This window comes from Plecotus auritus, assembly GCF_963455305.1.
Source record: "Plecotus auritus genome assembly, chromosome: 3".
NCBI lineage: Eukaryota > Metazoa > Chordata > Mammalia > Chiroptera > Vespertilionidae > Plecotus > Plecotus auritus.
In genome coordinates this window covers 179,235,606-179,248,366 of record NC_137772.1, presented here as the reverse complement: position 1 = coordinate 179,248,366, position 12,761 = coordinate 179,235,606, and the positions used below count along the sequence as shown (strand labels likewise).

At 38.6% G+C, this 12,761-nt stretch overlaps 1 protein-coding gene across 4 annotated transcripts in view; it reads right to left on the bottom strand.

Annotated features, from left to right (window-relative positions):
* The window catches only part of SLC38A4 (solute carrier family 38 member 4), a 61,677-nt gene that overhangs the window by 25,841 nt on the left and 23,075 nt on the right, over positions 1-12,761 (bottom strand). For 2 of the 4 annotated variants that reach the window (XM_080661384.1, XM_080661382.1), the window contains one exon: positions 4,396-4,626. In XM_080661384.1, the coding sequence (XP_080517510.1) occupies positions 4,396-4,514 (119 nt within the window). In that variant the 5' untranslated portion in view covers positions 4,515-4,626. Of the gene's footprint in view, positions 1-4,395; positions 4,627-9,612; positions 10,053-12,761 lie in introns of all 4 variants that reach the window. The other 2 variants (XM_080661383.1, XM_080661385.1) reach the window with 2 other exon arrangements.

Here is a 12,761-nt window from a genome sequence, read left to right as displayed (position 1 = left end):
AGATAGGCAGTCAGGGGAATCAGGCCAGGAGGGGAGCGCAGATAGGCAGTTAGGGTGATCAGGCCAGGAGGGGCGTGCAAATAGGTATTTAGGGCAATCAGGCCAGGAGGGGAGTGCAAATAGGCAGTTAGGGTGATCAGGCCAGGAGGGGAGTGCAGATAGGCAGTTAGGAAGATCAGGCCGGCAGCAGAGAGCAGATAGGCAGTTAGGGGGATCAGGCCAGGAGGGGAGAGCAGATAGGCAGTTAGGGGGATCAGGCCAAGAGGGGAGAGCAGATAGGCAATTAGGGTGATCAGGCCAGGATGGGAGCACAGATAGGCAGTTAGGGTGATCAGGCAAGGAGGGGAATGCAGATAGGCAGTTAGGGGGATCAGGCCAGCAGGGGAGAGCAGTTAGGGTGATCAGGCTTGTAGGGGAGGGCAGTTAGGGCCATCAGGCCAGCAGGGGAGCAGTTAGGGGCATCAGGCAGTCAGGCAGGGGAGTGGTTCCGGATTGCGAGAGGGATCCCAGATTGGAGAGGGTGCAGGCCAGGCTGAGGGACCCCTCCCCCCATTATGCACGAATTTTGTGCACCAGGCCTCTAGTATTTAATAATATGAACTAATCCTGAAATGAACCTTGTGAGGAAGAGGGATGACGAGGTTACTTTTTGAGAATAGAGAACAATTATCACAGGTGTTGACAGACCAGCATACAAAATCACAAAGTTCTATGTGCTTTCTAGAACCTAAGGTGTGGGTTTTCAAGACCCTCAAGTGTACATCCAAGTTGGAACATTTCCTGGCATTGTCCTCCTATTTCCCATAGGAAGTGTAACACCCCCAGATGCTGCCTTCTTCCATCTCCACCCCTTTGTGTTTTATTTAGTCTGTAGTATTTAGTCTGTACTCCACGCCTTTGTGTTTTATTTAGTCTGTAGTATTTAATGTACTTGCTATGTGGAGACTGGTATATAATATTCATAATTGGAATATGAGACAATAAGATGAAATTGAGCCTAAAATGGGCCTAAGGATAAAAACAGAAGTGATTTAAACTCTGGAATACCCAGCATTCTACTTTTTACCTTAATCAATAAACTAGAATCCTTTAGTCCATGAGAAGTTTTTAAAATTTAGAATGTGGAAGTAATTAGATTTTTCTCTAAGGCATTTTCATGCTCTTATTTTGGCATGGGATGAATTGTGCTCAAGAAACATGCCAAGATTGTACAAAATATGAGGAATGTCCCAGTGTCTTAAATGTTTTCATACTGAACCCTGATATTGAAAACACAGTGTAATGATTCCAAATAAATGTATTATGTTGAATTTCTCAAAAATTTACATTTCAAACCAAATAAAAACAAAACCCATTTTAAGGTGATTATAAAATTGGAAACCGATGACCCCTGTTTGAATCAGAAGTGCAAAGGTAAGGCACTGTGAATGGTCCAGAACATGCTGTATGACGCTTAACAAAAGCGTTCATTCTCTTTCCATTACGGCTTTTAGAGGAGCAAATGGAACGGCTCCACAGGGCTGTTCTTGGGACGGTGTCTCCTTCAGCTTGGCCACTCTGCAGAGCTCATCTCTGTGTGCATCCTTCTCAGAAACAAAAGAGCCCTCAGACTTGGGTCAGTTTACCAAGGGTGATGCAGTAGAGGAGAAAGAACAAGTTTGCTGAGTATCATCTATATTCTAGGCATTCGTTTTATGCTCAGAAAAGTGGGTGCTCGTTTGCCATTCTGCATTTTCTACTAACACCCCAAGAAGATAAATACCTTCTCCAGTGTTAGGCAATTACTATGCAGACTCCAAAGCCCCATGTTTTACCACATTGTTTTTTCTGCTGTAGAAAATACCATCATTTACATCTCCAAGGTCTTTCTTTTTTATTTATTATTAATAATCCTCACCCAAGGATATTTTTCCATTGATTTTTAGAGAAAAAAGAAAGGAGGGAGGGTAAGAGGGAGGGAGGGAAGAATGGGGGGAGAAGGAGAGAGAGAAAGAGAGAGAGAGAGAGAGAGAGAGAGAGAGAGAGAGAGAGAGAGAGAAGAGAGAAAAGCGAGTGTGAGAGAGAAATATCAATATGAGAGAGACACATCAATTGATTGCCTTCTGCACATGCCCCGACTAGGGCTGGGGATAGAAACTGCAACTAGGTATGGGCCCTTGACCAGGAATCAAACCCAAGATCCTTTGGTGTACAAGCCAACACTCTAACCACTGATCCCACTGGCCAGGGTTCCAGGGCCTTTCTAGTCCACCAACTAAACTCACTGCATTGACTCCTTAGGCAGTGGTTCTCAACCTTTCTAATGCCGCGACCCACAGGTTGAGAACCACTGCTGTAGAGCCTAAGACCATCGGAAAACACAGATATTTACATTACCATTCATAACAGTAGCAAAATTACAGTTATGAAGTAGCAACGAAAATAATTTTATGGTTGGGGGTCATCGTAACGTGAGGAACTGTATAAAGGGTTGCGGCATTAGAAAGGTTGAGAACCACTGCCTTAGAGGAAGAACAGTGCTTCCTCCTGATGGCCTTTCCTAGGTGTTGTGAATAAAATGAGACATCCTTGTTTGAAGATAATATTCTTTTTGTTTGTTTGTTTGTTTGTTTGTTTGTTTGTTTAAAGTATTACATATGTCTCTTTTTTCCCTGATTGACACCCCCCCTCCCGCCACTCCCACCTCCAGGACAAGCCCCCATGAAGATAATATTCTTTACTTCAAAAATTCCCTTCTGGGTATCTTAAGTCATGCATAATGTGTATTATATAACATTGTTTGAGAAATTAATTTACTTATCAAGTAACTATTGTGCACCTGCTATGTACCAGGCTGTGGGACATATGCTGGGACCACAGAGGCCATTAGCCTGCTGTAGTGGCATGATGAGTATCTGGATAGGGGAGGGTGTACACAGGAGGGGGTGCCACTATTCCCTGGGGGAAGGCTTCATAGGAGACCTGCCCTTAAGCTGAATCTTGAAGGTGAGTGGAGTCACTAGAGAGAAAGGGAAAGGTGGGTAGGTGATACTAAAAGAGGGCATTCCAGAGAGACCGAGAAGAATGCGTGAAGGCACAAGGATCTGTGAGCGGCTCATCAAGGCGAGATAGGAGGGTAACACAGGGAGCAGGCAAGAGATAGGACAGGAGAGTGAAGTAAGGGACAGATCGTGAAGGGGCTTACATGCCAAACAATGTATAGTCTCATCCATCTTTATCTTACAGTTAATGGGGAGCCATGGAAAGATTTTACCCAAGAATGAAACATGAGTCAATTTGCATTTGTAAAAGATTACTTTTGCTCTAGCTGTTTTGGTGCAGTGGATAGAGCATGGGTCTGCGGACTGAAGGGTTCCAGGTTCAATTCCTATCAAGGGCACATGCCCAGGTTGTGGGCTTGATCCCCAGTGGGGGGCATACAGGAGGCAGCCAATCAATGATTCTCTTTCATTGATGTTTCTATCTCTCCCTCTCCCTTCCTCTCTGAAATCAATAAAAATATATATTTTTTAAAAAGATTACTTTTGCAAGGAGGTGGAGGGCTAGTTAGAGGAGAACAAAATGTATAACAGGGAGCCCAATCAGGTGATAGACAGGTGAGAGAGGGTGAGGGCCTATAGTAGGTAGCAATAGAATGCATACAGAGAAGAGAGTGAATTTGAAACATTAATGAGGTGGACCCAACTGGATGTGTTGTTTGGGGTAGGAGATATGTGGTTTTACAACTGAGGTCTTTTGGTTGAGTTGTTGAATGACAGTGGGGACTTTCACCAACATGGGAATTACTGGAAGAGGAGCAGGGTTTGAAAGGAATCACAGGAGTTCCATGTTAGACATTACAACTTTGACCTCATAAATAAGGCAGTTCAGATACATGAGTCATCCAGTCGAGATGTGTAATAGACAGGGGATATAATGATTTGGACTTCAGTTAAGAAGTCTAACAGGCTAAAGATACGGCATATATTTAGTGGGTAAAAACCATGATAGTTATGAATGAGCTTCCTGATAGGGTGCTTTTAGTGAGAAAATAATCCCTACAGCACTCTGGAGATGGAGCAAATGTTAAAGGGTAGTCAAAGGAAGAAGACTCTAAGATAGAATGGTCCAACAGGTAAGAGAAGTGTTATGCTAATATCATTTAAGTTATTCTATATCATTAATGAGGATAGGAACAACGTAACTTCAATTCTAAATTAGCCACACAAAGGACTGACATATAAAAATGGTTTAATAATCAGTACTTTCGGATCAGGGAGTTGATGTGTTAACATCAATATCATTGTTATCTCTCAAATAGGTAATGCAATCAATTCTTCCTGACAAACACCTTGTTTTCCATGTCCATAAACCTGTCTAATTTTCCCATGGAACCTGATCATTTTAACCTCATACCTGCTCATTGCTGCCTTTTCTAAGTTTCCCATCTCAGAGTAGCTATCTTGAGCACTTTCTCCACTGCTGCTCTCGTCATCGGGTCCCATGTTCACATTTGTCAGTTCCACAGGATCCATTTGAGCCGTCAGCGCTTCCTTGTCCACACACGAGCTCCTTCAGTGTCAACAATATACTGTACCTCCAGCTCAAGGCTCTTCCACTTTGTGTTGGTGTTCAGTACACTCTGTTCTGCAAATAGAACATAAAATAACTCATTATAATTTTCTTTAATGATAAAATATGAATCACCTATTTTGTGTATATTCTCTCTACAAACATGGAAAGGAAATAAACTCCTGAAAACTTCTCATAAATATTCACAGAAAGATTGACTTGAATTGCAGGAAGAAAGAAAATTATTAGTAAATTGCCAAATCAGCACATATTTATATAGTGCCTATGTATGTGAACTTGGCAGGTGCTTTGCTAGTAACCATGGGAAGAAAAAAATAAATCATAAGATGTAGCAACAGTCTTCAAGAAACTTTAGCTATGTTTTTTATTTTTATTGAATGTATTGGGGTGACCTTGGTTAGTAAAATTACATAGGTTTCAAGTGTACAATTCTACAATACATCATCTGTATACTGCTTGTGTGTTCACCACCTAAAGTCAAGTCTCTTTCTGCCACCATTTATCCTCCCTTAACCCTCCTCTACCTCCAAACCTTTAGGTATTTGTAATCAGATTGCATGACTTAAAAGAAAGGAAACAAAAGTAAGTTGATGACAAATAAGATCTACCAATGCAGAATCTATCAATGTCTCTAATAGAAGTAACATCCCAAAATTACCACTTAAATTTGCTAATCGTGCATGAAAGAATTAACACCACCAAAATGCTTGATAACATGCAACCCAGGGTAGGATTGGGCTCAGGGAGCTACTTTCTAGGCACTTGGATCATGAAGCCAATGGTAAGAATAGAAACAAAAGGAAGTTCAGGTTTATCTTTGAATCAGCATCAGTCACCATCTACATAAAATTAAAATACATTTTAACAACAAAGATATTTAGCTTTTAGACTCCCCTCTATCTTTAATTCATGAAATCTCAGCACAAGTTATTTAATTATTTGCCTCTTAGTTTCCTCAGTTGTAACTAAAAAAGGGTGGGCTGGCATTGAGTAAAAAAAGAAAAGAAAACATGCTATGAATCCATCATGTTGTTGATACAATTTCATATGAAATTTCTGTTATTAGACTCATTCATTTTTGTTGAACCATTATATTGGGGGAAATACTATCACTCTTGGAAGGTGTGGTTCTTGGATGTGCACTACCCATTTGGTAATGAAATCCTGAGCAGAGAAACAAACATAAAAATACTTCAGAACTCATTAGACCCATAAACCCCCTAACAAATATATGTATATATAAGCACATGGAAATGCTTACACAATCTGGTGTTGATGCAGCATATTTGTGGAAGGCAACTCATCTACCAAACACATATGGAAACTCCTTGGGAGAGTGTCATAGGCATGAGAACAACAGCATTCACACCTGAGTTAACTACAGATAGCAAAGCAATTAAAAAGGGACTTTAAATTAATATAATAAAAATAATAAATAGAATCTTTAGAATAGAAGATCAGGCTGGTTTTTAAAAGAGCCAAAAGAGAATTCTAAAAATAAAAAACATAGTTATTGAAATAAAGAAAACCACTGAAGGGAGAGTAATGAAACTGGAAGATAGGTCTGTGGAAATTACTCAAATTATATCACAAGGAGATAAAGAAAAATATGACGTTAAGAGACATGGGGGAAAACAAGAATAAGAAGTTTAAACACACTGTAATAGGTATTCTAATATGAGAGAATTGTGAGACTAGGGAGTCACAAAATAGAAAGACATAATGGTAGAGAATTGTCTGGAACTGGAAAAAAGATGGTAGTTCTTCGGGTTTAAAAAAAACACATAGTACTTCAAGCAGGAGGAGTGAAAATGAATATGTTCATTAATATGAGGTAGTTCAAGACGTCAAAGATATAGAGAAACATCTTAAAAACCACCAAAAAGAATAGAAGTCAGAGGGTTGGAACTTTCAGCACCACACCCTCAACCTCCTGGGTGTGGGAAGGGGCTGAAGGTTGAGTGAATCAGTAGTGGTCCATGATTTGATCAATCCTGCCTAAGTAATGAAGTCTCCATAAAAATCTTAACAGAATTGTTGCCAGGGTGGTACACCAGGAGAGAGTGTGGAAGCTTACACCCTTTCCCCATGCCTTGTCCTAGGCATCTCTGCCATCTGGCCGTTCTTGAGTTCTATATTTTTATAATAAACCGGTAATCTAGTAAGTTCTTGAGTTTTATATTTTTATAATAAACCAGTAATCTAGTAAGTAAACTGTTTTCTGTAAGCAACTCTAGCAAATTATTGCATTCAATTTACAGCTGGTTTGTCAGAAGTACAGGATGTCTGAACTTGCAATAGCATCTGAAGTAGGGGCAGTCTTGTGGAACTGAGCCCTTAACCTGGGGATCTGACAGTAATGCCTAGTAGATAGTGTCAGATTTGAATTGAATTGAAGGATATCCAGCTAGTGTTAAAGAATTGGTGAGTGTGGGAAAACACACACACACACACACACACACACACACACACACACACACACACACAATCAGACAGAAGTATTGAGAATAGAGTAGAAAAACATTATTTACTTTTAACCTGTATCCATTTTATTTTTCAACCTGTCCACTAAATATTTTTCACAATCATGTTTTTAACTTCTAATAATTTGTTCCTATCTTATTCCTCTTTTTTCATATTACCTTTGTTGTCTGTTTTCAGATGCTATTATTTTCTTAACTCTTTCTCAGAATATTGATTGGAAGTTTCTAAGGGTTCCTTTTGTTCCTTAAATTATGTATTTTTTTTCTGGAGTTGTTAGTTATTCTGCTTGTTCATTCTTGGCTGTTCTCTTTCATGCTGCTGGTTTTCCTTACATTCTTAGCAATCCTCAGTTGTCTAGTCATATTTATGAATGGAGAGGATATTGGTTAACTTCGACAGCGAGTACTCAGGTTGCTCTGATGTCTTGCAGGCCTGTCATTGATGGCTGCTCTCTTGGAGGGCCTGTCTGTGTGGAGTGCCCTTGGAGGAGCCCACGCCCAGACACAGCTGGCCCTCTGGGAGAAAGAGGTTCCTCTGGGAGCAAAATGCTGTGATGTGTTTTCCTCTTGGTGGAGCTTCCAGTCCTGCTTGTTACCCATCTTTGTCGGCTGTGGTGGCCCTTACACCTATTCTAGAGTCCATCTTTAGATTTCCTTTACAACCAGCCTTATCCTATGGGCAAAAGTGGCAGCCCAAACTGACCAAGATGTCCAAACGGAGCTTGCTTGGTGAATACTGGGCACTGGCTGCCTGTGATCCAATCCTCCTCTTTGTATACATTGACTTAACTTGAACTGCTACCAGGCTCCCACGGTCCCTCCCACTCCATACCCTGGTTGACCCTGGTTTTTTATTTCATGGATTTCCCAGCTCTATCTGCTTCCTGGCTCCTAGGAAGTCTTCAAATTTTCTGTTTGTTAATAACACTGCTGTTATTTTTCAGAGCTTTTGTTTTGTTTTGCTCTTCTTTTTAAAAGTATCGTTTTGATTGAAGTTTCACTGCTTGAATTCCTCAAGGCTAGGCCCTGAGCCCCCCTTCTTCCAATCCACTCCTAAGATTTCATACACCTCAAGGTCATCTTCAGCCCAGGCCTCTACTCTTGTCTCTAGGCCCATGTGTCCTGTGGCCTAACTGATGTATACACTTGCATACCTCAAAGGTAGTTTAAACTCAATGTGTCCAAAATCTAACTGGTGCCAGTTTCCTCTTCTTCCAATGTTTCCTATCCAAAGAATGTTGTCACCCCTTATCTAGCTACTCAAACCAAGAAATAGCAGTCTACTATTATAATGTTTTCTTTCTTCCCCTTGGCATCCAGTCCTTCACAAAGTCTGAATGACTTAACAAATAACTAAAGTATTTCTTAAATTAGTCTACTTGCATTTCTTCCACCATCAGTCTTGGCTGGTACTATTTTTGTCCTTATTCCCATTTTACAGATGAGGAAATGGAGGCACAGAGAGATTAAGTAGCCTGCATGCTCTGCCACCTCTGGACTGCTTGCTATCTCTGCAACAAAGAACTCAAGCCCACATGGGGAATAGAAACTCTGGCTTTGATGATAAATAAAAGTGGGTATAAATCCTGGTCAAATTAGCTAACTTCTTACTTGTGTCTTCCCACATGTAAAATGAGGAAAATATCATTTACCATGAAGCAGTACCATGAGGGTTTAAATTATACTATGCATGTCCAAGTTTGGTGTGTAGTGGGCCCTTAATAAATTTAAATCCCTTTTCCCTCTTCCAATAATCAGTATTTTATACCTATATCTACACATGCATATAAGTATACCTTAGGCAATTACAAAAGAGAACTTTACAGTTCTCAGAACTCTCACAAACATTGTAAGAAAGGTAGGTACCCTTCACAAATAAGGAAATTGAGACCTAAATTTAAAGCTACTTTACCATATATAAAATACTTATTCCACTCTCTTTTGAGGTGATATAACGTGATGTTATGCCCCTTGTAGTGGTTTAAGACCTGGGCCCCTCATCCTAATTTTGGCCCCAGTCAAGAGACATCTTCTCACAAAAGTTGGAACACTTTTGCAGAGCTCACATATTTAGCTCTGAAGATTCTATTACTATTTTAAGGGAACAACAGCTAAAAGCAAAATTTTTAAAAAATGGAACATTAGGAGAAACTAGATATTCTGAACCATTTGCCTGCAGCACAAAGTACATGCTTTGAAGCATTTACACTACATCATAATGGCTAAAATTTATTTTCATGATTAATTACACTATTCTACTTCAATGCAGAAGTATTTTACAGGTGGCATTTATTTATTCATTCAAACAATATTGAGAATGAAACACGAGCCAGAAACTGGATTTTCCCATTCCACCCCAGGACCTTTTAACATTCTGTTCCCTCTGCCTGGGATGCTCTTCTGAACCCAGGTTTCTCAAAAAGTTAGTTAAAAGAACCTGAAAATCTTTAAGTGCCACGTGGTCACAGAGGCCCCACATTGAAACTAACTCCCCTGTTACATGTTCTCATAGCATGTTCTCCTCTGCCTCAGAGTACTTGTCACACTTCGCACTTACATTTTTAGTTGTGCTTGTTTAATAAATAACTGTCTCTTCCACTAGGTAGAAAGCTTCATGCAGGTGGAAATGATGTCCAGTTTGTAGACTCTACATGTTCCGAACATCTAGCACGTTGCCTGGTGTTATATTCTACTAAGACCAATGTACCTTTATATGGTTTCCTTTGTAGATACAAGTATGCATGGGTTAATATTTCAAAGTGAAATGGAAAAGTTTTCCTCTGGTTACCAGAAGAATAGCTTTGTTGCACAATGAATGTTCAAATTATTCTTAAAAGAAAAATCAAATTTGATTTGATGGAACTTTGTGTAGTCTAATCTTTCTTTCTGATGAAGTTGTTATTCTGTGATACAAAGATGTTTTGCAGAAACAGATTGGATATTCCAGTGCAGAATTATTGCTTCAGTTCACTCATTCATGAAGATGCAAAATCAAAACTTGAAAAAAAAAGTATTTAGAATATTATCAGCATTAGAAGATCTTGTTTCATGACATTTATTAAGAGATGTCTAAATATTCCAACTAGCTGATTCCTTATATCCAAGTTCTTGTTTTTTAAACACTATATTGTCCTGTTCTTTGAAAAGGTACCTAAGAAACTCAGTATAGAAGATTCTCAAAAAAGCAAATTTCTCAAATTTTTACTTATGTTGTTCAAAGAAGAACATCAACAATCTGGAAGCAAACCTGTCCTTGAGTCAAGAGACAAAAGTTATGACCTTCCCTAGTTACTGCAAACATTTATTTTGCCTGATAAGTGAGAGTGAGAAGGGAGCTTACGTGGCCAGAGCATTTCCCACCATTCCTATCTGTTCTGTCTTTCATGCCAACCAGCTCTGACGAATCTACTCTGAAATCTAGATTAAGGTAGCAGATAGCCTCCCATGCCATCTACCCTTTGGTTGAGCAAACAGGGTGTAGCTGGTCATGCAACTTCTAAAAGCCAACTATGTTGGATCCAAGGAACTGATTTAAATCTACATACAAAATGTATTTGAGATCTATGAACATAGCTTTGGCAATGAAATCAATCTAATATCATTTTTTTATTAAATTCTCTTAAACAACCTCCCAAACAATACTGTTCTAGTCGTACATTGATAGTCAGATGGCTTGTTAGTCTCTGACATGATTTCTCACAGAAATTAACTTCCAGAGAAGCATTCACTACAGTCAGTCTGAGGTACATCTTAGAAAAGAAATGACGTCCAGTAACAGCAGAACTGTGTTTACTTGACTACTCCCTATTGCTGGTGCTAATATTATAGCATTTTCATTCCTTTCCTCTACTTAGACACAGCTTAGAAATGATATCTAGGGAGAATTAGAAAAGTTAAAATAACCCCATATTGAGGCATTTTCTTTTTTCTAAGAATATTACATGCTTGCTAATATAAGATTTAAAGCAACCATTTGAAGAGGTATAAAGGACTGTTCATAAAATCTGAATATGTTATTTTGCTTACAAACTTTCTAGTTCTGTTCTTTGGAAACATGAATTCTCTAGTCATCTTAAACATGAAGAAACATCTTAAATTCCTGCTTAATTGTAGTTCCTATTTCCCCAAACAGTAGTTTCCATAAATGTACAGGGATATGTAGCATATATGATATTAACATAGTAAACTCTTTATGCTATACATGCTAATGCATGATATTCAATAACTTACAATAAATTGTGGGTACAGTAAGTTCCAAAATGTGTTCATTCTACATAATTGATAGTGAGCCACCCCTGGAGGTAGTTTTTCTTTATGAAAATAAATAACATAGTTAAAGAAAACTCAGGAGTTTAGCCGCAATACTATACACTGAGTGGCCAGATTATTATGATCTCTGAATGCATAATAATCTGGCCACTCAGTGTATATCCTATATAATAAAAGGCTAATATGCAAACTGTTCCGTTGACCAGGAGTTCGACCAGCAGGCAGGCCGGCCAACCGCCCATGTGCCCTCCCCCTGGCCAGACTGGCCAGACCCCACCCATGCATGAATTCATGCACCAGGCCTCTATATATATATATATATATATATAGAGGCCCGGTGCATGAATTCGTGCATGGGTGTGTGTATATATATACACACACTGAGTGGCCAGATTATTATGCTTTCAGAGATCATAATAATCTGGCCACTCAGTGTAAGTCTCAATACTTAAACATTGAAGTGTTTATACTTCTTAAAAATATAAATAGAAAGACTTGTAAGAAAAAAACCCAAAACATTATCTAAATATAAATCTGAATGAGTAGAAGAGGTTGACCTGTAAAATAAATGCCAATCTTTTCTAGAATACACACCTAAATTTCTTTAGTTTATCAAAAAATAAAAATAAAACTTTCAACCAACTGTCCATGAATATGATCTAGGTCATCAGTCAAATTAAATTTTCACTGAGTTATAAAGCACTGTTCATTTTATCACCTGGGCATTTAATAAAAACCATCACCATAGGCTCTATAAGATGCCCCAAATGCAAAGATACCCACATCCCCTGAGAATTCTCCTCCTGTCTAATTAATGCGAGTATAGCTCTAATTTTAGATAATTGATTTCAGTCCTTCACAATCTAAAGCTGTGCTTCTATTCAATTTATCCATTTCTTCCAGTAAATAGCTCTAAAAATACTATATTAAAATGGTCACACGAGAAGACAAGGTGAGACACACTCTCTCTTTTTCATTTAACAGTGACACAGCCCAAGCCCTTACTTAGCCTTTCCCATTTGCTGCATGTGATATTCCTTCTTGGTTACTCTTTTTGTTTTCAAGATAAAATCTTCAATGTTATAAATTGAGAATGTATTTTTAAAACTTTATATTTTTGCCTAAGACAAATTATGTTAACCCTTCACTTTATTCAGTGACTAACCAAAAGATGTAAATAACTAAACCTTTCTACCACTAGGTTTGGGCTGTTTTCCTTTCCTATTATCCACTGTCCTGATTTTATGCTCAAACGTAAAATTATCTGCAAAGGAAAGCTGCAATCAGAATCTGAGTAAATAATTCCAATGTCTGACATTATATTCAGTGGATCCTTTTTTTTATATTGAGAAAAAAACGACCCAAATAGTATCTTTAAACTTTTAAGTTTGTAGTAAACAATAAACACTATAAAAAGAAGAAAGGAAGCATTATTTT